A 27,898-nucleotide genomic window follows, 5' to 3' on the forward strand; every position below is an offset into this window, starting at 1 on the left:
CCTGAGGACCGCAAGTGGACAGGGGAGCCCCTGGGCCGGGGTTCAAACAGGGGAATCATGTCAGCAACCAGCAAGGGGTGCAGAGGGGAGGGGGTGCAGGGCGTGCTGGGGTGCTCTGGCCCCAGGGCTCCCTGCCTTCTTGCTCCCCTCACTCCCAGGCCTGCTACTTCAGGAGATGAAGCCAGACCCCTGGGAAAGGCAGGGAAGGCCTCTGTGTATAGATATGTTAGAGAGCTATACATACAGACCTTCTAGCTCTGTCTGCTGAGAAGGCTTAGCAATACGACAAACCCGTAGCAACAGGCACACCCGGCACCAGATCTTGATTTGTAAAGGGTATCAGGGATTCCTGGAAAATTGGGGGCTGGGGGGAGAGCAGAAGCCCCTTCTCCTCCGCGTCTGTAGGTGTGAAGAGCAACCCTGGCCCAAACTTCAGGGCAATTTAAGAGGCAACGTTAAGAGCTCTAGGAACTGGTTCACAGCTCGAACTAGGAAGGTGGAGGGCAGGGCAGCGCCTGAGCAAGCGCGGGGCAGCTCGGTCCTGGGATGCAACAGAGCGGGTGCAAGAGGGCTCCGCGGATGCAGAGCTGGCTCCCACCTGGCTCGCGGGCCCCGGTGGCCCGGCCCGCTGCGCAGAACCGAACCAACGGCCCTTCCCCCAGATTGGCAGCTTCCTGGGGGAGGGTCACAGAGCCGGCTCCGCTATGGGCTGTGCCCGGCGCTGAGCCGGTGGATGGTCAGGCCTCTCCGAGTCCGCCCCTTCCTCGGACTGGGGGAAGCAGGTCGGGGTCGGGTAGATCCCGCAGTCTGGGCAGCGGGAGCGCCGGGGCCGTTACACTCTGACTTGCGGGAGGAGGGAGAGGGGGATGCAGCGCGCAGCGCGCTCCACTCCCTGTCGCTGCGCCGGCCCGCATTAAAAAGTGTCGCCCTCCACCTGGTGTGGGCTGCACCCAGAAGTCGCTCCCATCGGGGCGGGTCGGGGGGGTCTCCCTGCGGCTTTCAGGGGAGGGCGGGGCAAGAAGGATCTGGGGCGGGACCAGGGTCTCTTTCGCTTTCCCTTTTGTTCTCCAACCGCCGCCGAGGTTCCGCGCGGGTGAGGAGAGGGCGGCTTCCCGGGTGGCTCCGCCTGTGCCCATACCCCCAGGCTCGCGGGGGCTCGGCGCCTTGCAGGCTCCGCGCACAAGTTGTGCCACGTGGCCTTGACCCCTGTGACTCCCCTGAAGCTCCCGAGCACGCACGAACGAGTCGACTCGCACGCTGGAAGCCAGTGAGTCGTCGGAGAGACTTGCCACCGAGAGCCCCGCGCGCCACGCCACGCCACGCCCGCCCGACTGGCCCCCGACGCCCTGCGCCCTACGGCCCTCGCCCTTCCCGCACCCTGTGCTGCACGCTCTCCCCGGCCTGGCCCGCGCGCTACGTTTCCCAGCCTACTGGGCCCTGGACCAGCTGCTGGGCTGCTGGGCGCCGGCCGCACGCCCAAGCGACCAGATCCGGCTGAGCGCTGCAGCGGGCGCCGGAGCGGCTCTGCCGCTGCTGCTTCTTGTCGGCCTGCCTCTGGCACTGCCGGACCTGCTGCTCTGGCTGCTGCTGCAAGCCTGGCGCCGTCCCTTCTGCTACCAGCCCCCTCCGCAGTTCTGGGCGCCCTCCACGCCCTGGCGCCCCCCAATTGAGCCCGCGCGCAGCTTCAGCTTCTTCGGCGCCAACCTGTGCCTGCTCCCCGCTGGGCTGGCGCGCTTCAGCAACTTGCCGCACAGCCAGCGGCGGGCCGAGACCGTGGGCGCCGTGCTGCTCGCCGGCCTGCGGCATCCGCCCTCTGGGGCTACCGGCTGCAGTTCGCCAGTGCAGGGGATGCCGTGCGGGGTGCTGATAGGCGCCATGCCAGCGAGTCTGGACTTCATGTGCCTGCAGGAGGTGTTCGACCTTCGCGCAGAGCGACGCTCGGCGAGTCGCCTGGCGCCCAATCTGCGCCCGGTGTCGTACGACGTGGGCACATTCGGCCTGCAGCCCGGGCTACACCTGAAGCTGCTGGGCAGCGGGCTGCTGCTGGCCTCGCGCTACTCGCTGCTACGCGCAGCCTTCCAGTCCTTCTTCACGCACGTCGCGAGGATGCGCTGTGCTCCAAGGGACTACTTTCTGCACAGGTGCCCGCCCACCGGCCGCGGCGCTCCGGGACCCGGGAGGGGACGGGGCATGGGGTCGAACGCGCGAAGGTCCCCAAGCGCAGCTGGGCATCCCGGACGGGCGCGGCATCGTGGGCTTCCTGCACTGCACGCATTTGCATGCGCCGAGCGGTGAGCCCGACTGGCTGCTCGTAGGCTCGTGGGAGGGCCGCCCCCCCATCACTCTGCGCGGAGTCCCAACCCTTGTCTGCACCTCCCCTCCGCCCACCGTTTATTCACTGCCCCAGGCGCCGCCAGTCCCTTCGAGTGCTGGTGGGCTCACAGATCGGGACCGGGCGGGGCGGGGGAAGGTGCGGGCGCAACTGGGTGTCCAGGAGGCAGAATGGCACCTCGGACTGAGCCTTCCTTCCCTCCCCGTCCCTCCCCTCCAACCCACCCCGCCCCGCAGAGGACGGGCTCCTGCGCCGCAAACAGCTGACGCTGTTGCTGGACTGGGCCGAGCTGTCCGAGGTTGAGAGCCGCCAAAGTGACGAGGCCGTGGCCTTCACTGTGCGCCTGGGTGACCTAAACTTCGAAAACTGCTCGCTTAGGTGAGACGAGGCTGCAGCGGGGCGGGCGGGCGGTCCCGCCCACCGAGCGCCGGCCTCTCCGCAGACCACGCGCAGGAGCTGCAGCACCAGCTGTTCAGCCGCTTCCGGGACCGCCGCCGGCTGGGGACGCGCCGGGGTTGGGGGCGGACGGACCCAGGGAGGGCTCGCGGGCCAAGGCTCCCACTGATACCGCCCTCCCCAGGAACGCTGCTGAGAACCTCCAATCTCCGCCACTCCGTGGCCTGCTTCGCGGAGATGCTGAGGTGAGTGGCTACCTGGGGGCCAGGCAACGCCAGGAAGGAGGGCTGCCCTGACCTTGGTGACACTGCCACCCTCCTCAGGGCCTTGGAGCAGGAGGAAGGGCGCCGCCACTCCCTGGCAGGCCCTCCCAGGGGAGGCCGCCCGGCTGAGCACTGGCGGGGCCGGCGCCTGGAAGACGTCACCTACCGAGGAGGACCCGGACACATTCTGAGCCCAGTAAGTGCCAGAGCGCAGGGTGCTGGGCCTGTGGGCGCTGGGTCGACTCCTCAACCTGACTCCTGCCCCCAAGAGGTGGAACAGGTGACATTCAGCACCGCCCTGGCGGGGCTTACGGACCACCTGGCTCTGGGACTTCCAAGCCCTCCTAAGGCAGGTACGGAGGAGACAGGTGCCAGCACGGGTGGAAAGACAACAGGGACGCAGAACGTGAGGCTGGCCAGCCGCCACTGGAACAGGACGACTTCAGGGATCTTTATTGTACGGGGCCCTCCCTCACACAGTCTCCTGGGCCCTGCGGTACTCATAGACGCTGCCCCGCTCAGGGAAGGCTAGGGGCTGCAGGAGCGACGCCGGCAGAGGGGCGGGGTCCTCCGGGTCCCCATAGCCCCCGCCGCCTGGTGTGTGGAGACAGAACACATCCTGTGGGGCAGAGGGGAGGTTCAGGCTGGGGACGGGCTCTGCCTGTCTCCTGCCACAGTCCCATCCCCGGCGGGGCAGTGCTTCCACAGCAGCCAGCTGGGACCCCAGAGAGCCGGTCTGCGGCCCCCTTCCTTCAGGAGCCAAATTAAACTCCGTCTCTAGTTATTTGTGCAATTCCATTCACCCTGTGGGATGAGGGCAGCTGGGGGTGGGGGCGGGGATGGGACAGGCCAGGCCGCAATCCTTACCCCGGGGGACACGGGCACCGAGGTCTTCCCACCCAGGTTCACTGTCCGGCCGTCCTTCCGGATCAGTAGGTTTAGGCCACGGGTGCCGGGCTCACCCCCTGCAAGAAGAGGCAAGGTGGGGGTGGCCCAGGAGGCAAGGACGCGAGAGACACGGGGGGCTGGTGGGGGAACAGGGGGGTAGATGGGACAGGAGGTGGGTGGGGGGAGAGGGGAATGGAGCCACTTACCCATAAGGCCGTAAGGCTGGAAGGCGCGGCGCTCGGTCAGCACCGACAGTAGCGCCTCCTCACGAAAAAGCAGCTCGCGGATGACACCGTCGCCGCCCCGGAAGCGGCCGCGCCCCCCAGACCCCAGTCTCAGTTCGAAGCGGCGCAGGATAACTGGGTACCTGCGCGGGGCCAGGGGCTCAGCCCAGCCCAGCCCGCCCCGCCCCAGGCCCGGCCCCTCAGCCCCACCCCTTCCCGCCCCCGCCCCAGGCCCGGCCCCTCAGCCCCACCCCTTCCTGCACCGCCCACCTGCTCTCCAGGATCTCGGGGTCGGTGATGCGCGTGTTGGTCATGTGGCTGTGCACGCCGCTGCGCCCATGCCAGCCGGGGCCCGCGCCCGCGCCGCCCGCCACCGTTTCGTAGTAGCCCATGTGGGCGTTGCCCAAGGTCACGTTGTTCATGCAGCCCTGGCAGGGGCAAGTGGCCGCTGCACTGGCTGGGGGTGCATCCCCTCTCCGACCGTCGCAGCCCGCAGCCCTCCCCCCGTCCCCCCGCCGCTGTGCCCACCGGCCCACCGCACCTGGGAAGCAGCGCAGGCCCCGAAGGCCCCCAGGATGACGTCCACCACCCGCTGCGACGTAAGCACGTTGCCGCCCACCACCGCCGCCTCTGGGGACGGGTCCAGGATGGAGCCCTTAGGGATCACAACACGCACCGGTGCCAGGCAGCCCTGTGGGGAGAGGGGCCAGCGCTCAAGAACAGCTGGGAGGTACACCACGCGCATCCCTAGGATCAGTCCGACCTCGGGCCGACCTAGCCCCGGGCTCTCTCAGGGCGACATGGGGCTTGGGGTCGACCTGCTGTCCGTGTGCACAGCACACCCTCGCACACCTGGTTGAGTGGGATGTCGCGGCCGACCAGACAGCGAAGGCAGTAGATGAGCGCGGACAGCGTGACGGCCCGAGGCGCGTTGAGGTTGCCGAACACCTCGGGCCCCGTGCCGCTGAAATCAAACACAGCGCTGCCCTGCCCACCAGACAGGAGGGGAGAGGTCAGCAGCCAGGTGGCCACGGCCCTGATGCCTGGGGAGGTCCTTCCTCCCACGACTGACCTGGCTCAGGTTGATCTGCACTCGGAGTCGGATGGGAGAACCGTCGTCCATGTGGTCCTCTGCAGACACCTCGAGGGGCAGGCCCCGGGCCTGCCGGGAGGTTCCAAAGGCCCGAAGCATGTCTCGCACGGCCAGCTCGGCGTTCGCCTGGTGGGGAGTATGTTCAGTAACGACCACGCCGCCTTCCAGGGGGGCCAGGTGCCCCCCACCTCCGTCCACCTGCCCGGGGCAGGCACAGAGCTGCCCACTTGCTCCTTCCCCCAGGCCCACCTGGATATGGCCCATGTAGGCCTGCACCACATCCAGGCCATACTGCCCAATGAGCTCGCCCACCAGCTGGATGCCCTTCTGGTTGGCTGCCACCTGGGCACGCAGATCTGACAGGTTGTCATGCAGGTTCCGTGTTCCGCTGCAGCCTGGAATCTTGCCTGGTGCCCTCAGGGCTTCAGTTACCGCTGAATGGATGGGATCGCCACTGAGCCACTCAAAGTCCCAGGGCCACCTGGTGCCCTGCTCCACACCTGCTGTACTTCTGCTGGGGCACTGCAGGGACCACATGTTGGCCCATCACTGGCTCCCCACTACCCTGCTGGCTCTTCCAGGTCCCTGAAAACCCCCAACTTCCCCCCATCGGCTACTGAACCTTCTTCCCACAATCCCCCAGGGCACCCTAGGACGGGACAAGCAGCTTTGACCATGACCATGATCGCACGTGGGCTGGCGGTACCTGGGGCAGGTGGGCAGGGCAGGGGGCAGGTTCCCTCAGCAAAGTCTCCTCCCTCCTTCATTCCTCCTGCCCTACCTCCCCACCACCTGGCCCCCACTCTCCAGCCTTTTCTGGGCCCCCCTCCCCTCTCCCACTTCCCTTAACACTCCCACACTCACACTGCCCTTCAGCCCTGGGGCCCCAAACTCACCGCTGCAGCCAGTCGTTTTGAAAGAGCGCCAGCCTGGCTGCCTTTGCACCCCGCCACCGCCCCCAAAAGATCTGGACAAGGCCTCCACCTCGGGCAAGCAGTACAGGTTCTGGCCCCGTGGACCACTCCCTGCTTCGGGAAAGCTCCCCTCCTGAGTCTGGATCAGGGTCCTCTGCCACGTGCCTGCACAGGTTCCTCAGTGATCCCGACCCTCTGCCCCCGCCCCATACTGACCAAGGGAGCAGCCAGGCCTCAAGTCACTCTGTTTGTGTTCTCAGCACCCACAGCAGCCCATGGCTCTGTTACCCCACCTTCCACCCTGCCCACATCACCTGTTCTCACTCGGATGCCCCCAGGGCTCTCAGACCCCTGCAGCCTCACACCAGCTGTCCCTGACCCCCAGGTCCCTCTGCAGCTTCTGTCCCACCTTCCTGGTAACTGCAGTGCCAGAACCTGCATCCTACGGCTGTCCAACTTGCTTCCCTCCCCGCTGCCTACATCCTACCACTTACCAGCCCTGACCTCCAGAACACCCTCACCGCTGCTTCCCAGCTTGAGGCTCAGCATCATCCAGGGCGAGTGCAGCTGCCCCCACCCCACTCCCCCTGCCTGGCCTGCAGGACCCTCCATGCGCCCTGCACATAGGCAGGGGACTTGCCTGGTGCACAGGCAGCTCAGGCCCAGCTGAAGCCCTTCACAGCTGCCCAGTGACTGACCCAGGCCCAGGAAAGCTCTCCGAGAGCCTGCAGCCCTGGGCCGCTGGTGCCGCCGTGTCTCTGCAGTCCCCAGACCCAGTGCAAACCCAGTGCAAACCCAGTGCAAACCATAAACGCCACGAGCAGCCGCCCACCTGAAAATAGGCTCCTCCCCCTCCTGCACCCAATCCCTTGGGTGTCCTGGCCAGCTCCCCACCCCCAAACCTTCCAGGCCTTCTTGGGCCCAGGCAGAACTCGGCTCAGCTCATGTGATCGCCTCTGAGAGGCGACCTGCAACCACCCTGGGGGGTCACCACCCAGCTCCCTCAGCCGGGAGGCCGGCCTAGGCCGGGGGGAGGGAGGCAGCGGGGGCTGCATCCCCGTGTCCGGCCCAGCTTGGCTGCAGGAAGCGGTGTTTCAGCCCCAGACCCGTTCCCACTCACCCTCCTCCTGGAAGACACCCGCCTGGACGAGTCTGAAGGACAGAAAGACGGCGCCCTCCTGCTGCAGGGTGGTGGAGTGGGGGGGCATGGAGCCCGGTGTGATGCCCCCAATGTCCGCGTGGTGCCCGCGGCTGGCCACGTAGAACACAGGCCGCGTCTGACCCAGCCAAAACACCTAGGGGTGAGGGCAACGGTCAGGGGCGCCGGCGGCCCTACCACCCAAGGTACCTGGGCAGCGACCCTCACCGGTGTGATGACGGTCAGGTCTGGCAGGTGGCTGCCCCCCGCGCTGGGGTGGTTGCTCAGCAGCACGTCGCCTGGATGGAGGTCAGCCCCCAAGTGCTGGATCTGAAGCCAGGAGACAGGTGCAGAGTGGGGAGGGGGCCGGCGCAAGGGGCGGGGGGCAGGGAGAGGGGCCCGCCGAACCTGGAACTGCACCGTCTCCTGCATGGCACCCAGGTGCACAGGGATGTGAGGGGCATTGGAGACCAGCCCCCCGTCGGGCCCAAAGAGGGCGCAGGAGAAGTCCAGGCGCTCCTTGATGTTGGTGGAGATGGCCGTGCGCTGCAGGATGCGGCCCATCTGCTCTGGGGACACAGAGTGACCAGATGCCCGCTGGCCCCACCCCATCCACAGCGCATTCCCGGGGTACGGAGAGGCAGGACCCACCGCCTTCAAGGCCTCTGAGTCCCGGACCCAGGACCCGAAGTGGGTGATGGTCCACCTAGACACTGCGAGGCCACGGCCACACCTTGCTCACGTGAAGGGCACCCCTTCCTCCCCAGCCCTGCCCGGCGCCCCCATCGACCCTACGCCCTGCTTCGTACATTAAGAAACTGATGCCGAGGCACAGGCTTCGGAGCCTGGGTTCACCGTGCAGAGCCCAGATCACACGGTGCTGGGAGGAGAAAAGCGCCCACCCTGCCCAAGGCCTGCAGTGCAGCGGGGCTGTGCCATCCCAGGGCCAGGGCCACACTGCCTGCACCACCGCAGGAGGGCTTCCGCTTCGGCCCCCCCGCCCCCGTCAAGCTTTCTCTCTGCACACCCCTGCCGGGCACGCCGCAGGGAGCAGGGCGGGGGAGCGGGATGGGGGAAGCCACTCACCAGCGATGCTCATGAAGCGGTGGGAGAAGATGGACAGGTGGATGGGGTCAAGCTGGGCACCCACCATGCTGGGGGCCTCAGACCCCACGGAGATGCGGATGTCCCCAGTCTCAGTCACCTCTGCCTGGCAGGCTGGCTCCACCAGGATGGTACTGGGGGCAGGGCAGCAGAGGGGCTGCAGGAGCCAGGCCACACACCCATCCCAAGCAGGGACCCCATGTGCCCAGGCCCAGAAACAGCCCAACCGTGAAGGGACCCCAGAGTCCTTCAGACTCCTGCAGCCTGGGCCAGAGGACCCCCTGCCAGGGCCCCACAGGTCACCCTGGCCCGCAGCCCACCTGTTGCTGTCAATGATGAGGCAGGGGCCCTGCAGCTTGTGCCCATTGCCCAGCTCGCCCAACAGGTACACGGGGGTCTCCTGGTAGCCCCCCTCGAAGTAGCAACGGGTCATCTGAAGAGGGTGTCAGGTGAGCGAAGTTCCGAGGGCCAGTGCCCTCCCTGCACCCCCCCACACACCTGTCCCCGTGTCCCAGTGGGTGTGGGTGGACGGGCACAGGCAGGGCCACCAACCTTGTCTACCCGGGGAGGCCCACTCTGGGCTTTTGGGATGTACTCGAGGCGAAGGCCACTGTGGCCAGTGCCCCTCACCCGCACGTCGTCCACCACCACTGGCCGCTCAGGGATGATGAAGCCAAACTCCCTCATGTACCTGCACACCCGGAGGTCCCGGAGAGCCATCAGGGCGGGCAGCCAGGCCAGCGGACCCCAGCCAGGGCTCCCGAGACGCGGAGCTCACGTACCTCTCGACGAAGCCTGCCCCAAAGTCGCCCGCTCTGGGTGAGCGGGCAGTGGCTGGGTGCTGGTGGGCGGACACCATCAGGGCACAGTCCGTGCCCTGGTAGCGCAGGTGCAGGAAGCTCTCGGTGCTGATCTGGGCCCTGCAACGGTGACGGGGGGGGGCACTCGCACTGGAGACCCTTGAGGACACCTAGTCCACCCCTCCCTGACTGCTGCCAAAGAGGCCCCAAGTGAAGCGGCTAGGATGCCGCAGGCCCCCCACCTGGCCCGGCAGCCCCCGGAGCCCCACCTGGGGAAGCCCTGGGCCCGCAGGGTATCCACACACTGCTCCTCCAGGCGGCTCAGCCTCTGGTCCAGCTGCACAAAGGTCTCAGGAGCATAGGGCAGGGAGCAGGGCTCCTGTGCCTCGTGTACCACATCTGCCAGGGCCAGCCCCAGTGCTGACAGCAGCCCACTATGCCTAGGGGGACAGGGGCCGCACAGAGAAAGGGTGGGGTGCCTCCCAAAGTGGCCCCCCAGCCCCAGAACACATGCACCACACCCAGACACACCTATGAATGTGCACGGTGTCCATGCCCAGGGCCCGGGCGATGGCGCAAGCGTGCTGCCCACCAGCTCCCCCAAAGCAAGCCAGCACGTGGGCCGAGGGGTCGTGGCCTCGTGCCTGGGGAGCCAGAAGGGGATCAGTGGTCTACCCTGCCCCGCCCGGCCCTCCCCCATCCTGCCCCCCACCCCCGGGCGAGGGGAAAGGCGGCTGTACCTGCGTAAGTGCACGGATGGGCCGGCACATGGCCTCGTTGGCCACACGCACAAACCCCATGGCCACCTCCTCCAGGCTCAGTGGGGAGGCCGGACAAGGCCCATTGGTCAGGAAGCTGTTGACCTCAGTGGCTACAGCCTCCAGGGCCTTTCGGGATGCCTCCGGGGACAGTGACTGGTCCTCTCCCGGCCCAAAAATGTGGGGGAAGGAGGCAGGCAGCAGGCGACCCAGGACCAGATTAGCATCCGTCAGGGTCGCAGGGCCTCCTGGGAGGTGTGCACGGTGTGGGGCTGGAGGTGAGCGCCGGGAGCGGGCAATGGGGGTGGGGCTGAGGGGTGGGCTGGGCCTGGGCCCCGTGGGAAGGGGGCTGGCAGGGCACATGCCACCTCTTACCTTTGCGGTAGCAGGCGGGGCCAGGGTGGGCTCCTGCAGACTCTGGCCCCACCACGAAGAGGCCTGACCTTTGGAGAGGGGAATTGGAGGTGGAGGTGGGTTGGGAGGCAGGGCTGGGGGCCCCGCCCAGGTGCGGGATGGGGCGGACCTGAAGAAGAGGCGGGAGCCCCCACCAGCTGCCACGGTGTTGATGTCCAGCTGGGGGGCCTGGAGAGTGACCCCAGCTGTGCTGGCCTCGAAGACGTGCTCAAATTCGCCAGCATAGCGGCTCACGTCGGTAGACGTGCCTGGTGGGAGACGGGGTGGTAAGGAGTCATCCCACAGACCTGGATGCCTGACGTTGCCCAGCCCGGCATCTGAGGCTCCCCCGGACCCCACCCTCGGGCCCTCATACCTCCCATGTCAAAGCCGATGACAGGATGGCCACCCTCCACCCGGTAGGTGGTGGCTGAGTAACCAACCACGCCCCCAGCAGGGCCCGAGAGCACAGCGCGGGAGCCATTGAAGGAGTCCATGGGCGCCAGGCCACCATCAGAGCGCATGAACAGCACCTGCACGTCCTGTGGGCGGGCAGGTGGGCAGTGAGGGGCGGGGCGGCACAGGGTGGGGGGGGCCAGGGGCGGGCAGGCGGGGGGGCCTCACCTTGAGCTGACCCTGGAAGCCACGGCAGAAGCCCTGCACGTAGCGCTGGATGGTGGGTGTGAGGTAGGCGTCGGCGCAGGCAGTGTGCCCCCGAGGCACGATGCGCACCATGGGCATGGCCTCCGAGGACAGCGACACGTGTGTGAAGCCCAGCTCCCGGGCCAGGGCGCCCACCTGCCGCTCGTGCTGGGCCCACCTATGATGACGTCCGATTGCCGCTGAGCTACCTGCCCACCCGCTGGCCCCCCCGCCGCCCGCGCCCCCAGCCAGCCCACGCTCACGTGTATGAGTGCATGAGCACCACGGCCAGGCTGTGGATGCCTCGGGACAGGAGCCCCTCCAGTTTCCCTCGCAGGCCCCCCAGGTCCACAGGCTGCTGCACCTCCAGCAGGTCCCCTGTGCGGCCTGCAGGGAAGCCCGCCGCTGCCCCATCAAAGGCCCATCTGGGCCTGCTGCCCTGCGCCCCAACACTCGGGCATCCGTACCTTTCACGGGCGTCCCAGCACCTGGCTCCCCTCGATGTAGCACCACACGCTCGTCCACTTCCAGCACCTCCTCGTACAGCATCTCGGGCATGGGCACAGCCTGAGGGCAGGCAGAGGCTCAGAGGAGGCCCAGGCCTGAGGGTCCCTGCTGGGACCCTGCATGGGTGGGGCGATGCAGGTGAGCGGATGTGTCCCAACAGGCCAGTCCACAGGCCCAGGAGACACAGTGAGACAGGGTGACACACTCAGAGCGGGTGGGAAGGCCCACCCGGGGGGCGGCTCTCTGCCCCCAGGCCTCTGAGTGCAGCCAAGTGCCCCACCCCCACAAAGGCAGCTCCTTCCCAGAACCCAGCAGTGGGGGTGAGGGTCAGGGTCCAAGACTGGGCGGAGCGGCAGACAGGCACAGGACAACAGGTGACCAGTCAGGGCTAAGGGGACGCAGCGTCCCACTACGAGTGCCCAGAACCTCCTCTCTTATCAGCTGGTGGCCTTGGGCTGGCACTGACCCTTCCAAGGACCACCCTCCCTGAGGGGCCACGGCACTCCAGGGAAAACGTGTGCCGCAGAGCTGGCCGCCTGCTGGCGTGAACTCACCAGGTCAAAGAGGTCTACACGGGCCTGGGTGCCCACATGCAGCAGGTCTCGGAAGCCGCGAGTCACCAGCAGTGCCACCCGCTCCCCGCGCCGTTCCAGCAGCGCGTTGGTAGCTACTGTGGTGCCCATGCGGATGCTGGCGATGCGACTGGTGTCCAGAGGCCGGTCCCGTGGCAACAGCATGCCCCCCTCCTGGGAACCACGTGGTCAGCCATCAGGCCTCTGGCCCCAAGGTCCCTCCCCACCCCACCACTCCTCCCTGGCCACCTGCTCCAGGATGCGGCGGATGCCCTCAGTGGGTGCGTCCACATAGTTGGCGGGGTCTTCTGAGAGCAGCTTTAAGACCCTTACGTGCCCCCCTGGGCACTGGGCAAAGACATCTGTGAAGGTGCCTCCACGGTCGATGGCAAAGTGGAAGCGCCCCTCCGGGCTGCCCATGGTGACGGGGCTGGAGTCCAGCAGCGACTCTTCAGCCGGCAGTCCTGGGAGCCCTGGCCAGAGGCAGTGGGTCAGCAGGGAGGCCTGGGGGTCATCCACAGGTGGGCAGCCCTGGGCAGAGCTGGGATGGGGAGAAGACAGGGATTCCACGCCCATGAGGGGCCCTGGGTGGAGCCAGAGCTGGGCAAGTCCTGCAGGGCCTCATGACCCCCACTCCCCAAGTCCAGTGCGCAGGGTTGCAAGGGACCCCAGGGCCCGGAGCAGGCCTTTCAAAGGAGGAGGCGCGGCGGGAGCCCTCGGGCTGGGGTTTCTGGGCCCTTAAGCACGAAGAGGCACGTGGGTTGGGGGCTGGTGAGAAAAGGCCCACTTCCCAACTGCTCGACCTTGGAGCAGAGGCCCAGCGGGACTCGGGGACGGGGCGGAGCCTGCGCAGACCACGGGGCGGGGCCGGGAGGCGAAGGGGAGCGGGCGGTGGGGGCGAGTGGGGTCCGGGGGTGCGGACAGGGGAGCGCGGAGGATCCTGGCGCGGGGCCCACCTGGCCTGTCGGCTCCGGTCGCTCGCCGTCCGTTTGGCCGCACTCGCTCCGGGCCCTGCCGCGCCCGCCCCCAGCCCGGAAGCGGCGCCCACCCCCCGCACGACCGGTCCCGGCGCGCCGGGCTCTCCGGTTGCGTCAGGCTCTCCGGTTGCGTCAGGCTCGGGTGGCCCGGAGCCGCCCCCTCCCTCGGCCGCGAGCTGCCCCGCGGACTGTGGGGCGGGGCCCGAGCTGGGCCGCGGGCGGCAGGCGTCTCCATCCAGATCCCCGGCGGGGCGGCGCTGTCCCGGCGCGGCCCCACCCCGCGGCCCGGCCCCCGGGCACCTGGGCTCTGCGGCCGTCCGGCCCTGCGCCGGTCCGGAGCTCGCTGACCGCGGGCGCCCCGGGTACCCTCTTCCAGGTACCCCGGGGCAGGCGGAGCCGGCTGCCCAGAAGACCTCGGACCGCGCCCCCCAGCGTGCGGCGGCTGTGGCGGCCCGAGGTGGGAGATGGGTGACGCGGGAGGGCAGAATTGAGTGGCCCGACCGGGGTGGGGGGGGGCAGGGGGGCGCCCTGCAGAAACCCCTCACACCCCGTGGGCGTGCCAGGCGCTGTGGGCTGGGGGCCCTCCACACCGCCCTCCCAGGCCGACCGCGCGACGCTCGGGCTGATATCGCCAGACGCCGTGGTCAGTCTCGGGACCACGGCGCGGGTGGCTGCCCTTCCCCGACCTGTTTCCCCGCGAGCTGAAAGCTGCCCGGGTGCCTGCCCAGGCCTGAGGTGGGCTGGAGCTGTGAGGGGCTCCCGCAAAGGAACGGTGGGGGATAGGGGGCTTCCCAAGCAGAGGAACAGCAGGTGAAGGGGCCACCTCACCTCGCGGGCCAGACAGGCAGCGACACTGTCCATGCCCTGGCCCCATCCCACCCCAGGCTCTCCCGCTTCCTTGAGCCTTGCTGGCCCTTGATGCCTGCTTAGTCCCAGGAGGAGAGAGGGAGGTGGGCTGCTGTGAGGGCACAGGGTCTGGGCCGCAACCGAGGCTGCGGCAGGGCCCCCCCCGGACTGCTGGCCTCCGGCCGCCTCCGTCCTCTGCACGATGGGGCAGTAAAGCGCAGCCTCACGGCTCCCTCGCTTCAGTCTAGCGCTGCTCTGAGGTCACTCTCTCAGAGATGTCACCTTCTCCCTGCTGCACCCCTAAAAGAGCCCCCCCGACTCCATTCCTTGCCCCTTCCTCCACAGCACCTGTCAGCACCTGACAGGACACGGCCGCACGGGAGCAGGGGTTTCTCCCACTATTCGCTGTCCTGCATGGCTCAATGAGTGCAGCCTGTTGGTCCCTGAGGAGACCCCCACGGCCCTGGCCCACGCACCTCTTTCAGCATCCTTGAACTTGATGGTTCTGCGCTGGGGCAAGCGGGGGCTGGCAGTCACCTCGGCCAGGAGCCCGGAGCTGCAGAAGCTCAGGCTGCTGCCCCGGTTCCTAAGCACCAGCTTCAGCTCCTGGTTCTCCTGGATGAGCTGCACAAGCCGCCGCAGCTCTTGGTTCTCCTGTGCCAGCCGCTGGATCTCCTGCCCCAGGCCTGGAGTCCCCCTAGGAAGCCCCTCCTGGAGGACAGAAGCTTTTGCATCCCAGCCTAGGATGGCGGTGTTGCAGGTAGAGGGGTGCGAGATTCAGGCATCCTTCCCCACCCATCTGGCCACCCACTGGCCACCAGCTGCCCGTGCCAGGTTGTGGGGCTGGCTGACTGGGCACAGTCCCAGAGGCGGTCGTGGCCAGCACAGCATCTGAAGGGGTCAGGAGGGTGGATGTTTGAGCTGCCCTGAGGGAGGGGGCATGTCTGGCCCAACAGCAAAGGGGAGCTGGACTGTGGAGACTAAGGTGGGTCAGAGCTTGGGGGCGTGGGGTAAGCCAGTGAGCACCGTAGGGCGAGGCTGGAGGCAACAGTGGTCTTGCTGTCGGGGTGGCAGGGAGTGTCACTGTCACATGGAGGATGAGGCACCACATTCAGGGCCACAACCTCAGGGAATGGTGGGGGGAGGGCAGGGAGCAGGGAGGCCCCAGGAGACATTGAGGACAGCAGGTTCCTGGGGGCAGGGCGGCCGCCTCAAGGACAACAATTGGGTTTTCACTTGAGATCGTATAGAGGACTTCTTTCCTCCACCCAATCTGTCTTCTAATGGGACGGCTCTGTGCAGTTGCCATTATTTTGTGTCATTTCTTCCATTATGATTATTGTTTATTTCACATCATCGTTTCCTTTTTGCGGGTCTGCTGTTTCCAGTTGTCAACCAGTAGTTTTCCTAGGATTTGCATGTCCTTTCCCCACTGCTCCAGGGTGCCACGCTGGCAGGAAGTTCTCACTGCTGGGGGGATTCTCCACTGCTGGGGGGCCATGAGGCAGGACATGTGAGCAGCCCCTAGGACCTGATATGTCATAGCCAAAATCTTGAAAGACAAAGAGAAAACTTCAAGAGTCACAAGATAAAAATAACTGGTCACATATAAGAGAATACCATAAGATTCACACCTAACTTCTCATCAGAAACAATGGAGGCCAGGAGACAATGCGATGACAAACTCAAATCATTAAAAAACTCAAGCAAGAGTCCAATATTTTGGAAAATGATCTTTTGTAAATTAAGGTGAAATAAAGACAGTCCAAAATAAACAAAGAGAGAATCTGTTGTTAGCAGACCTACCTTACAAGAAATACTAAAGAAAGTTCTTCAAGCTGAAAGGAAGTCATGAAATAGTCATTCAAGTCCAATTGCCCAAATGCAGCCATGCTGCACCCAGACTTGTGACCTACAGAGCTGTGAGTTTACAAGTGGATGTAGTTTTAAGCCACTGCATTTGGGGCAACCTATTACATAGCAGTGGAAACGAGCGCAGCCTCCTGTGTTGAAGGAAACGCAGGAGCTGATGATACAAGTAGCTGGGTTGCAAAGGAAATGGCCTGTGCACTGTCCCGGGGCAGAGTCAGCCTTGAGACCTGGGATGGGAACTTTGAGCGGACACACTTGAATCTTAGGCTGCCAAACTCCCACAAGCCCCTTCCTGGCAGAAGCAGCCCCTCCTTCCTCGCTGGAGGAGCGGGCAGTGGCCTCCCCTGGGGCACAGAGGGCCGCCGACCACTGCTGCCACTGCAGGTGCACGTGCTGTCTCCCCTCAACAGGTGCGTCCAGTTCGCAGTTCTTGGACTCTGAACTGGCCTTCTGCCTTATTTTGACCTGGAAGAACATGGTGGAAGTGACAGTGAGCCGTGACCTTGAGAGGCCTGGCAGGGGCAGGCGTTCCGGGAGTGACCCTGTCACTCTGGGCTTGCAGCAGCCATTCGTGGAGGTCTACTACTTCTTGGTAAGAAGAGCGGGACCCGCCCCTCCCCGCCCGGCTCTGCATCCTGACAGCTCGGCTCCGAGAGGCTGGGGCCAAGAGCACGGGGCGCCCTGTGCTCGGCTCCAGCCGAGGGCAGAGGAAACTGGGAGAGACGAGCTGAGAAGACGAGGCCTCCCCCGCAACACCCGCGGGTCAGGGGTATCTCTGGGAGGGGCAGGCTCCCAGCCGCCCCAGCTCCCCCAGACCCCGCCCAGCGGTGAGGAGGTGAGACGGGGGGACGAGTGGCTCCATGGCGCAGCTGAGCAGCTCCTCAGACGCTGCGTGTGGGGCTGGGGAGGATGGTGGAGAGCCTAGCGGTGAGAACTTATCAAGGAGCTCAAACAGGACTTCCCTGGCGGTCCAGTGGTTAAGACTCCCTGCTTCCAATGCAGAGGCGTGGGTTCAACCCCTGGTCAGGGAGCTAAGGTCCCACATGCTGCACTGAGCAGCCGGGAAAAAAAAAAAAAAAAAAGCTCAAACACGTTACCACAGACCCGAAGGCTTAAAACAACAGACGTTTATTCTCTTCCAGTTCCAGGGGCCGGAAGTCCAAACTGAGTCACTGGGGCTAAAATCAAGATGTCAGCCAGGACAGTTCCTTCTGGAGGGTCCGGGGGAATTTGTTCCTCGCTGCGGTCAGCAGGCGGCGCTCCCTGCCTTGTGGCTGCATCGCTCCAATCTGCCTCCAAGGTCACCTCTCCTCCCCCTCTGCTTCCACCTCCAAAGGAGGATACTCATGATTACATGTAGGGCCCACCTGGATACTCTAGGACACTCTCCTTCTCAAGACCCTTAGCTTAATCATACCTGCAAAGTTCCTTTTGCCATAGAAGGTGACATTCACAGCCTTTGGGAATCAGGACCTGGCTCTTCTTCAGCCTGTTACAATGGCTGGACGTGGGGCAGACTTGAAAGTGTTCCTCAACCGCACCCTGAACTGGCCCTGTTGACCCCTCTTGGGATGGGACGCTGCTGAGATGCATCTGTGCTGCCTAAGGGGTCTGGGGTCTGGGGAGAGATTCACTGCGAAGTCATGAGGCTCAGCTCGGGACTCTTCCAGGCCAGGGCCCAGCAGTGTTCCCCGGGTGGCACATTTTGGAAAATTTGCAAAGCACATAATTTAATCACAGTCGGTTAATGCTCTCTTCCCATTTGGGTCATTTCCTCCCCTGCTGCACTGAACAGGGCGGGGGGGCCTCATGGGCTTCACTCAGGGAGGCTGAGTCGGGAGAGCTTTAGTGTGGCTCTGAGGGAACATTCACTTCCTGATGTAGTTCAGTTCTTGCTGTCATTCTGGTGTAGAAGTGGCTGCCAGGAACACACCTGCCCTCTGTGGTGTGTGTCACTACACATCAAGCTAATGGAATTGGCTAAAGAGCGTCGTCAATTCGAAAACCATCTAAGTTAGCCACAGACGAGAGCCCCCAAAGGCCCTGAAATCTTAGGGCTCATATGTAAAAGAAATTTGATAGAGGTTTTCTCACATTTAATAATTCTAAGAATTTACACAATATTAGCTAAAGGTGCTGTTACCTGAAAACAACTTTTCTCCTAAGCTGTAAGTTATAAAAATAAACTTTGATGGGACTTCCTTGGTGGTCCAGAGGGTAAGACTCTGCACTCCCAGTGCAGGGGACCCAGGTTTGATCCCTGGTCGGGGAACTAGATCCCGCATGCATGCTGCAACTAAGAAGCCCGCATGCTGCAACTAAAAAGATCCCGTGTGCCGCAACGAAGACACGGCGCAGCCAAAATAAATAAATAAAAATAAATATGTTAAATAAAGTAAACTTTGATTAAGCGTGTTAGAGAGGAGACTAAATTATCCTCTATATATAGAAGGTGACATCATGAAAGGTGACAGATTTTGCGTCTGACAAGCACAGGGGAAACGTTAGAAATACGTCAGGAGGTTCGTTGATGACATTTGGTTTTCTGTGTTTTGTGATGTTTGTGATATGGGTCGACTTTAAAAATTTGTGTTGCATGTTGGGATTTCTTTCCTCACTCTATTCACTTAACTTTGTAAATATGATTTTGTCCTCTGTTTCTTTGCTTTTAAAAAATATTTATTTATTAATAAAATTAGTTGCGGCACACGGGATCTTCATTGTGGCGTGTGGGATCTTTAGCTGTGGCCTGTGGGACCTAGTTCCCTCACCAGGGATCGAACCTGGGCCCCCTGCATTGGGAGCATGGAGTCTTAACCACTGGACCACCAGGGAAATCCCTGTCCTCTGTTTCTTAAAGAGGACCCTGAGACTGCTCTCCTTCAGACGATGTGTGCAAAGTTGTGGCGTCTGGGAACCTAGGTTTCAGAAGGGTTCCTACCATTTCCCAATAAGAGTGGCTCACTGAACCTAAACTCCTTGTACAAACAAATATGGTTTTTGCTAAACTCCTGCTTTCCTCCCAGGACTCCGGGTACATACCAGGCAGGGGTGCCTACACGACTGTGACCAGCACCCTATGAAAGCCATAGGCCCTGAGTCTCCGGTGAGCTTCCCTGGTGGCCAGCATTTCACACACATTGTTGCAACTTGTTCCTGGGCGGATGGAGTGTGTCCTGAGCGATTTCTCAAGGAGAGGACTCTGGAAGCTGGGCCTGGTTTCCTCTTACTCTGCCCCACCCGCCTTTTCCCTTTGCTGATTTTGATTAACGTCCTTTCCCTTGAATCTTGGTCATGAGTACAACTGTATGTGCTGAATTCTATGAGTCCTAGTAAATCACTGAATCCAGGGCTGGTCTTGGGGATCCTCAACACAGCTCCCAAATTTGTATAAGCTTTAGGCCCCCAAACGTGAATCCACCCATGTGTGTACCCTATGGCTAGAACACAAGGGCCAGAGAACCAAGGGGTGCTCATTCCTGAACAGCCCATACCCTAAACCCGAGATGCTGCCAGGCTGGAGATCTTAGTTCCTGGGGTGGGGGGACACTTCCACAAGGGGACACAGTAAGGTTGGCACTGATCTGGAAGGAAAAGCCACGCCCCCAGTCACTCTGGTCTCCTTAGGCCCAGAACCAACATTATCCTAATTATCCTGAGCTGCTAGGGCCAACCATGAAATGAGGGCGGGGCACCCAGGGGGCTTCCACCTGCATCAATGGACTACAGCAATCTTGACCTAGTAAGAACTGGGAGAGTAAGAGCCCACACTGCTGAGGGAAGAAGGCCTGCTCAGTCCAGCTGAAGAGTCGAGGGGGAGGGGATGGAGGATGGCCAGTGGCAGAGAATGACGGCCATCATCCACAGCCTTCGACCAGGCACAGTGGCCAGGCCTCGTGCCCCAGTGTTCTAGGAGACCACCGCCTTGGAGGGGACGCTCTGCCTAGGACTTAGGCCCAAGCCCACCACAGTACATCCATTCCACCTGCTCTTCTCACAGCTTGACATTTAACTGCTCCTATGGCGGGGGGGGGCATGTCCCCTCCCCTTGAGCATCTCATTTCTCCCTTCTGTAGACCCCTCAACAGTTCCAGGGGACTTGACCGACACAAGATGTTGGAATACATCAGGCAAAGAAATGCAGGAGTGACTACAGCATGTCAGTAACACTCCGCAGGGTGGCGAGGATCATGTAAAAACTGTAACACTTTTTCTTGGTGGGAAAGGAGGGAAAATGTAACTCACACTTACAGCTTTCACCCAGTTAGTCCCTACCCTGGGGTTCCATCTCCCAAGCCCCTGGACACACACCCACTGCCCACAGTGGGGCAGTAGATGGGTAAATTCTGGTACATCCACCCCATGAGTATCAAGCAAAAAATTAGAGTTCCACAGGATTATCTGGACAGATTTCACTACATATTTTTTAGTGAGAAACAGAAAAGTGTGTATGAAATGATCCCATTAAAAAAAATAACCAGAGGGCCCCCCTGGTGGCGCAGTGGTTGGGAGTCCGCCTGCCTATGCAGGGGACACGGGTTCGTGCCCTGGTCTGGGAGGATCCCATGTGCCGCGGAGCGGCTGGGCCCGTGAGCCGTGGCCGCTGAGCCTGCGCGTCCGGAGCCTGTGCTCCGCAGCGGGAGAGGCCACAACAGTGAGAGGCCCGCATACCGCAAAAAAATAAAAATAAAAAAAATAAATAAATAACCAGAGTTCCAAAAGCCCCTATATGTCTGTACATTACAACTGCACATATTTGTTGTGACTTGTATGTAATTATGTGAGTGTGAAGAAAATCATAAAACCAGTACTTAAACTACGGCAGATGCTGGGGGGCGTGGGGTCGTACGGAGTGAAGAACTAAAGCAACATGGAAAAGAAAATTAATACTGCTCTAAAAAATGCAACCACGTGTATGTACAATATAAACTATGTGGGTTTTTTTTAATGGACAATTGTTTAAACGGTAAAAAAAAAAGAGAACAGAAAATGTGTCTCAGCTTGGGAAAACGAATGCATTTACGAGCGCGGAAGAACAGAAGCCGTCAGACAAAACGATGCTATCATTCCAGCAGTCGCGGCTCTCACCCGCGAACCTCGAGGAAGACGCCTGGCGTCAAAGAGAAGCAGAGGCGCACCGGCTGCGCGGGGTCCGAGCGGGGCTCGGCCGCAGAGGGAGAGGCGGAGGCGCGGCAGGGCCGGCCGGCGGGTCGCGGGCGCAGTGGGAGGCCCGGGACTCTGGGTCCGGGAGAAGGCGCGCGCCGGCGGCGACCAAGGCGACGCAGGGCGGGTAGGCCCCGAGGGTCGTGGGAACCGCCCCCACGACAAACCCGGGAGAAAACGACGTGGGGATTCCACGCCCAGCGGGTCTCCACCCCTGGCAGCCGCAGGACAGTCATCCCAAACGGCCGCAGCCCCACCTCTCCGCGGGCCGGAAGTGCGGAAGCCGGCGCCGCCGGGAACCCTGGGAGAACCGTCGTTCTCCGGCACCGGAAATGGGAGGCGGCGCTCCGGAAACCGTAGGACTCTGGAGGTCGGAAGTGGGGCATCCGGGCCGCCGGGAACTGTAGTTCTCCAGAGAGCGGAAACGGGGCTAGCGGCCGAGCGGCATGGCGGGGCTGGAGCTTCTGTCGGACCAGGGCTACCGGGTGGACGGGCGGCGCGCCGGGGAGCTGCGTAAGATCCAGGCGCGGATGGGTGTATTCGCGCAGGCCGATGGCTCGGCCTACATCGAGCAGGGCAACACCAAGGCGCTAGCGGTGGTCTACGGGCCTCACGAGGCGAGTGGGCGCGCGCGAGCCGGGCTTCCTCCGGGGCGGGCAGAGACTGCGGGGTGCGCGGGGCCGCCAGGCTGAGCAGAGGCTCGGGAGGTGAGGCCGGCGCGCGCCTCCGTGTGGGGCCGCGGCCAGAGTTCTAACCGTGTGATGCACGATGGAACCTGCCTTTCTCGTCGGCCACCGTCCCCTGCGCCCTCCACTCTTTGCTATTCCTAAACCCGCCAGGTGCGCTCCCACTCGCTCCCTCACCACTCAGCTGTACTCCGACGTCACCCGCCGGTGACACCTTCCCAGATCACCTGTCAGATTCCCTCCCCTACATTCACACACTTGCTGCTTTTCTGCACCCGCCTCCTCAGACATCAATTTAACTTATTTCTCACCGTTTGTCTCCCCACTGGAACAAACTCCGTGAGGACAGGGACTGTAAATACAGCCGCCTGGGTATATTGCCACTCCAGCGCTGGAAGCGTAAGGCCAGAGGGGTGGAAGAGTAAGCATGACGCGCCTGCAGATCAGAAAGGCTGATGGTGGGGAGGATGGGGAGTATTTCCAAATGAGATTGAGAGATCTGTAGAACAGGGAAAAGATTTAGGATTTTTGCCTCCTACGTGGTGGGAAGCCTTTAAAGGTAAGTAGTATGTGTACTGCCTAGAGAAGGCAGAATCAGACTCGATATTTGTAAACAGACTCTGATACAAACAGAGAGTGGGCTGGGAGAAGATGACTCAAGGAGGGAAACAGGGAGGCCTGTCAGGAGAGAGGTGAGATCCAGAGGTGATGGGAGCTTGCAGACTGGCCCGGTGGCCCTCCCTCAGGCTATGTTTTGGAGGTAAAGTAGTTGCTTGTTGAGATGCTGCAGATAGAAGGAGGGGAGGGAGGGAGGCCAAGGCTCAGGGCAAGAGCCAGAGGAAGGGGTAGTGTGAGCTGGGAGGAGTGGGCCTGGCTCACGTGTCCTCCCCCAACCCTCCCCCAGATCCGGGGCTCCCGGGCACGAGCCCTGCCTGACAGGGCCCTGGTGAACTGCCAGTATAGTTCTGCGACCTTCAGCACAGGCGAGCGCAAGCGGCGGCCACATGGGGACCGTAAATCCTGCGAGATGGGCCTGCAGCTGCGTCAAACCTTCGAGGCAGCCATCCTTACACAACTGCATCCACGCTCCCAGATTGATATCTATGTGCAGGTGAGAGACTGCAGCCCTCAACCCAGGGAGGGGAGAGAGGAGGAGGAGGGGGTGTGCGGGGGGGGGATGGGGTCAGCGGCCTAATGGACTGATGCCACTGGGGGGGTCCCTGCAGGTGCTGCAGGCAGATGGTGGGACCTACGCGGCTTGTGTGAATGCAGCCACGCTGGCAGTGTTGGATGCAGGGATACCCATGCGGGACTTTGTGTGTGCCTGCTCAGCTGGCTTTGTGGATGGAACAGCCCTGGCAGACCTCAGCCACGTGGAGGAAGCAGCTGGTGGCCCCCAGCTGGCCCTGGCCCTGCTACCATCCTCAGGCCAGATTGCACTGCTTGAGATGGACGCCAGGCTGCATGAGGACCACCTGGAGCAGGTGCTAGAGGCTGCTGCCCAGGCCGCCCGAGATGTACATACCCTACTGGACCGTGTGGTCCGGCAGCACGTCCAGGAGGCCTCTGTCTTGCTGGGGGACTGAGCACATGGCCACCCAGGGCCAGAATAAAACCCACGCACACTCCACTGTACTTTGGTCTCTCCCCGCAGCACTTCCATGCCCTCAGAGCCTGGCCTGGTGCTGGCTCCAGGGGTGACTAAGGATGCTCCCCCACACGTGAACTGCGTACCCCTTGCAGCCTCACGAGTCAAAGCCTGAACAAGGAGGGGATGTCCCTGGGTGAGGAGAGTGGCTTGGGCCAGGAAGGGATCAAGGCAGCTGAGCAGTGAGACATGGCCTGAGACCGTGGAGTCTGTCATTCTCAGCCCGGCACATCCAGGGCCCTGAGCACAAGTGCTGAGTGAGAACTCAGCTGGCTGTGGTATCCCCCGTGGTGATGTAGGGGCCCATATCCCACATGCTCTGGATTATGGCTTACACGGAATGCTCTCTTTCCCCCTAGGAATCCCTTGGGCCTGTCCTGCTACTTACCTTGGGCTCCAAAAGTACAACAGACACATGATCTAGCCTGGAGTCTTCTCAGCTCTGATGCTTTCTCAGTCAGACACAGACACCCCCTGCTGCCCCACCACTGCCCCTCCCTCTTCAGACTCCCCTTCTCCCACCCCTTGCCCTCAGACCTGCCTGAGCCCCTGCAGCCTGCCCCGGGGCTGCTTCTCCTCCAATATCCCAGGCACCTCCTGGCCTGGACAGGGGTGCGCCCCACTTTCTACTTAACACACCTCAGCTCCTTTGACACCCCTTTGGACAGTAGGATCACGCACCTTCCTCCCTGTGGTCATCTGACCCCAGTGACCTCGGTTCTGGGCACACGCTGTGATTCCACTCGGCTGTTTGTGGTGACCGACATCCATAGGAAAGGGTCCGCCAATGCCTTGGTCTCTCAGTTCACGGAAGCCCCCTCACTTCCCAGCACAGCATCCAGACCTGTGGTTGCCAGTGGCAGCACCTTCAGAAATGTTGCGGCGTCTATGCTCTGGTCGCCGCTTCCGGATTTCCTCCCACCTGCCCTGCTCATCATCCTACTCTGATTCCCCTTCGAGCCGAGCTTTCTCGAGCGGCCCGTCGTCTTCACTGTCCTCCGGCGTTGCACCATGCCGTCGGCCTGCCTGGAGGACGCTCTCCGCCGGCGGGGAAACCCAGACCCGCCCGGGTCCCGCTCCCTCCACAGCGGCTCTGCTCTGGGCATGCGCGGCGGCGGTGCGGGGCGACTAGGGGGACGGCGCAGGCGCAGCGGCGTAAGGGCCGTCGGGACCGGAAGTGGGGGCCGGCGTGCAGCCCGGGGTCTGACAGGAGAGGCGTGCCCGGCCGGCGGCCGTACCTGACAGCGGGAGCGCGGCCCCGGAGCCGCCCGGCCCTGCGATGGGCCTCCTGTCGGACCCGGTGCGCCGGCGCGCGCTTGCCCGCCTCGTGCTGCGCCTCAACGCGCCACTCTGGTGAGGGCGGGGGCCCCTCCGGCAGCGCGTGCCGGTCTCCTCCCGCCCGCCGGCATCACTCGGGGCCTCAGGCCTGGGGCTCAGCTCTCCCGTCCGGCGTCCCGGGTACCGGCACTCTGGGTCCCGCAGACATGCTCCCTCCACCCCCAGTGCAGAGGTAGAGGCTGCGGGCCGGGGTGCCAGGGCCCGCTAACGCTCCGGTGGTCCCTCCGTCCCTCTCCCCGCAGCGCGCTGAGCTACGTGGCGGGCATCGCCTGGTTCCTGGCGCTGGCTTTCCCGCCGCTGACCCAGCGCACTTACATGTCGGAGAACGCCATGGGCTCCACCATGGTGGAGGAGCAGTTTGCGGGCGGAGAGCGTGCCCGAAGCTTTGCCCGGGACTTCGCTGCGCACCGCAGGAAGTCGGGGTGAGCGACAGAGCCGTGGGTATGGGGGAAGCAGTGCCAGTCAAGGCCAGAGAGCTCTGCTCAGAAGCTCCCTTTGTGTTTCCAGGGCTCTGCCAGTGGCTTGGCTGGAGCGGACGATGCGGTCAGTGGGGCTGGAGGTCTACACGCAGAGTTTCTCCCGGAAACTGCCCTTTCCAGATGAGACTCACGAGCGCTATGTACTGCGGGGGGGGGGGCGGGTCGTGGGAGGGGGAGAGGGGGTTGTGCCTGCGACCAAAAAGCACCTTGAGGGGGTGGCCTTGGGGCCAGGAAGCTCACTGGGGGCGGGGGGATGTCTTGGGGCCAGAGAAGTCACTGGTGGGCATTCTAGGGCTAAAGGGGAGGGGTTTCAGCCATCTAGAGCGGGGCCGTGCTGAGGCTTCCCCAATACTGCATGCAGATGGTGTCGGGCATCAACGTGTACGGCATCCTTCGGGCACCGCGCGCTGCCAGCACTGAGTCCCTGGTGCTCACCGTGCCCTGTGGCCCTGAGTCTACCAACAGCCAGGCTGTGGGGCTGATGCTGGCACTTGCTGCCCACTTCCGGGGTGAGGCTCAGGGGCTACTGCTGGCAAGGGAGGGCTTGGCCACCGCCTCAGGCCCTGCTGACCCTGCTTTTGGTCTTTAGGGCAGATTTACTGGGCCAAAGACATCATCTTCCTGGTGACAGAACACGACCTTCTGGGCTCTGAGGCTTGGCTTGAAGCCTACCACGATGTCAATGTCACTGGTGGGTGTTCTTGCCCTGCCCTGGCCCCCACAGGGCCACTGTCCTCACCAGCCCCTTACTGACAGCTCATTCACCTGCTTCTACAGGTATGCAGTCATCCCCTCTGCAGGGCCGGGCTGGGGCCATCCAGGCAGCCGTGGCCCTGGAGCTGAGCACTGATGTGGTCACTAGCCTTGACGTGGCTGTGGAGGGACTCAACGGACAGCTGCCCAACCTGGACCTGCTCAACCTCTTCCAGACCTTCTGCCAGAAAGGGGGACTCCTGTGCACGCTGCAGGGCAAGGTAGGGCCACCTGCCTGGGGAGCACGGGGCCTGTGTGCAGGGTTTATCTGACCTTGTCTCACACTCTCTAAGCTGCAGCCCCAGGACTGGACGTCAGTGGACGGGCCGCTGCAGGGTGTGCAAACGCTGCTGCTCATGGTTCTGCAGCAGGCCTCTGGCCACCCCCACGGCGCCCACGGCCTCTTCCTGCGCTACCGCGTGGAGGCTCTGACTCTCCGTGGCATCAATAGCTTCCGCCAGTATAAGTACGACCTGGTGGCAGTAGGCAAGTAAGTGCCTCTGGTCTCCCCTTTGCATACTCGGGGTGGGCTAGTGGGGGCCTGCGGGTGTCTGGCCAGTCGTGACCCCAGCCCACGCCCGGCAGGGCTCTGGAGGGCATGTTCCGCAAACTCAACCACCTCCTGGAGCGCCTGCACCAGTCCTTCTTCTTCTACCTGCTCCCTGCGCTCTCCCGCTTCGTCTCCATTGGCCTCTACATGCCTGCTGCCGGCTTTTTGCTCCTGGTCCTCGGTCTCAAGATATCCTCTGCTTCCTGCTGTCCGTTTGTGGCCAGCCTCAGGTCCCCCCACTCTAGGCTGGGGAGAGCTCTCCAACGTCGGGGCGGGGGAGTGGGAGTGAGCCCTGGGTCCCCCACTGGGCAGAGCCCATCACACCCCTTGTCAGGGTCCTTGACTCAGCCACGCTCTGGAACTGTGGATGCAGCTGCATGAGGCTGGAGTGGGTCCTGAGGAGGCTGGGGGGACCTCTGGGTCCAGTCCTCCCCTCCCTGCAACACAGGTGACGGCCCCCCACTCCTGCTGTTGGGGTCCCCGGTGGTGGTTACTGCTGCTGCTCAGTCTCAGCCGGTGGAGGGATGGTGAGGATCCTTGGGACTCCCCAGGCCCGGGGTCTGTCTCCAAGTGCCCGTGTGCCCTGCAGCGCGTGGGGCTGGCCTCGCTCGTGGCACCCTTGCTGATCTCCCAGGCTGTGGGCCTGGCCCTCTATGTCCTCCCAGTGCTGGGTCAACACGTGGCTGCCCAGCACTTCCCCGTGGCTGAGGCCGAGGCCGTGGTGCTGACGCTGCTGGCCGTCTATGCAGCTGGCCTGGCCCTTCCGCACAGCACCCACTGGTGAGGAGATGGGCTGGATGGGCGCGGGCAGGGTGCACCCTGGACACGCAGGCGGCTGCCCCTGAACCCCTTGCCTCGCAGGGTGCTGAGCACACAGGCCCCGGACAGGAGCTGGATGGCGCTGAAGCTGGTGGCCCTGATCTACCTGGCACTACAGCTGGCCTGCATCACCCTCACCAACTTCTCCCTGGGCTTTCTGCTGGCTGCCACCATGGTGCCCGGCGCTGCACTCACCAAGCCCTCCGGGCCCCGGTATGTGCTGGTCGGTCCCCACCACAAAGCCTGCCGTGACGTGCCCCCCACCTCCAGGGCCTCTGCCCCTCGCCACAGACGCCCCCTCACGCGTCACTCCTCCTCCCCCACCTCAGAGCCCCCCTTGACCTTGCTTCTCCACGCAGGCCACTCTGTGCTGCCCTGCTGGTGCTGACAAGCCCAGCAGCTACGCTCCTGGGCGGCCTGTTCCTGTGGCAGCAGCTGCAGGAGGCACCGCTTTCCCTGGCCGAGGGCTGGCGGCTCTTCCTGGCCGCGCTGGCTCAGGGCGTGCTGGAACACCACACGTACGGTGCCCTGCTCTTCCCGCTGCTGGCGCTGGGCCTCTACCCCTGCTGGCTGCTCTTCTGGAATGTGCTCTTTTGGAAGTGATGAAGGCAGGTGGGAATCCCCCACACGTCCCACGTTCTTTCTTTCCTGGGAAATAAACAGTTCTGTTTAGCTGCCCTCTGGGCTTCTGGTCACACTGTCTGCTGTGTACGTGGGGCTCCGGGGCCTGTAGCAAGAGGCTC

General features: G+C 63.4%; 4 protein-coding genes and 1 long non-coding RNA gene across 10 annotated transcripts; 4 read left to right on the forward strand and 1 right to left on the reverse strand.

The window, feature by feature from the left end:
• Nucleotides 1–579: 579 nt before the first annotated feature.
• Nucleotides 580–2,830, forward strand: LOC308630053 (sphingomyelin phosphodiesterase 5-like; the record flags this gene model as incomplete). Its single annotated transcript, XM_081258434.1, has 4 exons — nucleotides 580–736; nucleotides 955–1,093; nucleotides 1,224–2,141; nucleotides 2,569–2,830. 4 exons carry the CDS (start codon nucleotides 580–582, stop codon nucleotides 2,633–2,635), a joined length of 1,281 nt encoding a protein of 426 aa, XP_081114560.1. The 3' UTR covers nucleotides 2,636–2,830.
• Nucleotides 2,831–3,398: 568 nt separating this feature from the next.
• Nucleotides 3,399–13,163, reverse strand: OPLAH (5-oxoprolinase, ATP-hydrolysing). Of its 5 annotated transcripts, none has more exons than XM_081258609.1 (27): nucleotides 12,981–13,163; nucleotides 12,274–12,497; nucleotides 12,007–12,198; nucleotides 11,413–11,512; nucleotides 11,209–11,332; nucleotides 10,928–11,123; nucleotides 10,680–10,845; nucleotides 10,434–10,572; nucleotides 10,286–10,353; nucleotides 9,893–10,182; nucleotides 9,684–9,796; nucleotides 9,422–9,592; nucleotides 9,135–9,272; nucleotides 8,905–9,043; nucleotides 8,673–8,785; nucleotides 8,335–8,486; nucleotides 7,657–7,817; nucleotides 7,477–7,578; nucleotides 7,231–7,405; nucleotides 5,446–5,630; nucleotides 5,176–5,322; nucleotides 4,956–5,090; nucleotides 4,645–4,794; nucleotides 4,374–4,531; nucleotides 4,086–4,246; nucleotides 3,859–3,956; nucleotides 3,399–3,610 (listed from the first exon to the last, which is right to left on the reverse strand). In XM_081258609.1, exons 2-27 carry the CDS (start codon nucleotides 12,442–12,444, stop codon nucleotides 3,464–3,466), a joined length of 3,891 nt encoding a protein of 1,296 aa, XP_081114735.1. In that variant the 5' UTR covers nucleotides 12,445–12,497; nucleotides 12,981–13,163; the 3' UTR covers nucleotides 3,399–3,463. The 5 variants fall into 5 exon arrangements, with proteins under 5 accessions (XP_081114735.1, XP_081114736.1, XP_081114739.1 ...); XM_081258610.1 differs by having other exon boundaries at nucleotides 9,893–10,158; nucleotides 12,981–13,162; XM_081258613.1 differs by having other exon boundaries at nucleotides 12,274–12,565; nucleotides 12,981–13,064.
• Nucleotides 13,164–13,263: 100 nt separating this feature from the next.
• On the forward strand, nucleotides 13,264–18,376 carry LOC308630157. Of its 2 annotated transcripts, none has more exons than XR_014017772.1 (2): nucleotides 13,264–13,458; nucleotides 16,130–18,376. It is a non-coding gene; the product is annotated as an uncharacterized lncRNA (long non-coding RNA). The 2 variants fall into 2 exon arrangements; XR_014017773.1 differs by lacking the exon at nucleotides 13,264–13,458 and adding an exon at nucleotides 14,518–14,607.
• A 2,812-nt stretch (nucleotides 18,377–21,188) lies between these two features.
• EXOSC4 (exosome component 4) lies at nucleotides 21,189–23,203 on the forward strand. Its single transcript, XM_081258615.1, has 3 exons — nucleotides 21,189–21,499; nucleotides 22,473–22,679; nucleotides 22,795–23,203. The coding sequence occupies exons 1-3, from the start codon at nucleotides 21,329–21,331 to the stop codon at nucleotides 23,152–23,154; spliced, it is 738 nt and encodes a 245-aa protein (XP_081114741.1). The 5' UTR covers nucleotides 21,189–21,328; the 3' UTR covers nucleotides 23,155–23,203.
• A 1,163-nt stretch (nucleotides 23,204–24,366) lies between these two features.
• GPAA1 (glycosylphosphatidylinositol anchor attachment 1) lies at nucleotides 24,367–27,833 on the forward strand. Its single transcript, XM_081258614.1, has 12 exons — nucleotides 24,367–24,569; nucleotides 24,797–24,976; nucleotides 25,062–25,173; nucleotides 25,395–25,542; nucleotides 25,623–25,724; nucleotides 25,811–26,007; nucleotides 26,080–26,276; nucleotides 26,372–26,525; nucleotides 26,689–26,784; nucleotides 26,926–27,116; nucleotides 27,198–27,368; nucleotides 27,515–27,833. Exons 1-12 carry the CDS (start codon nucleotides 24,496–24,498, stop codon nucleotides 27,756–27,758), a joined length of 1,866 nt encoding a protein of 621 aa, XP_081114740.1. The 5' UTR covers nucleotides 24,367–24,495; the 3' UTR covers nucleotides 27,759–27,833.
• The last annotated feature ends 65 nt before the right edge of the window (nucleotides 27,834–27,898 follow it).

This window comes from Mesoplodon bidens (genome assembly GCF_964165515.1).
Source record: "Mesoplodon bidens genome assembly, chromosome: 16".
NCBI lineage: Eukaryota > Metazoa > Chordata > Mammalia > Artiodactyla > Ziphiidae > Mesoplodon > Mesoplodon bidens.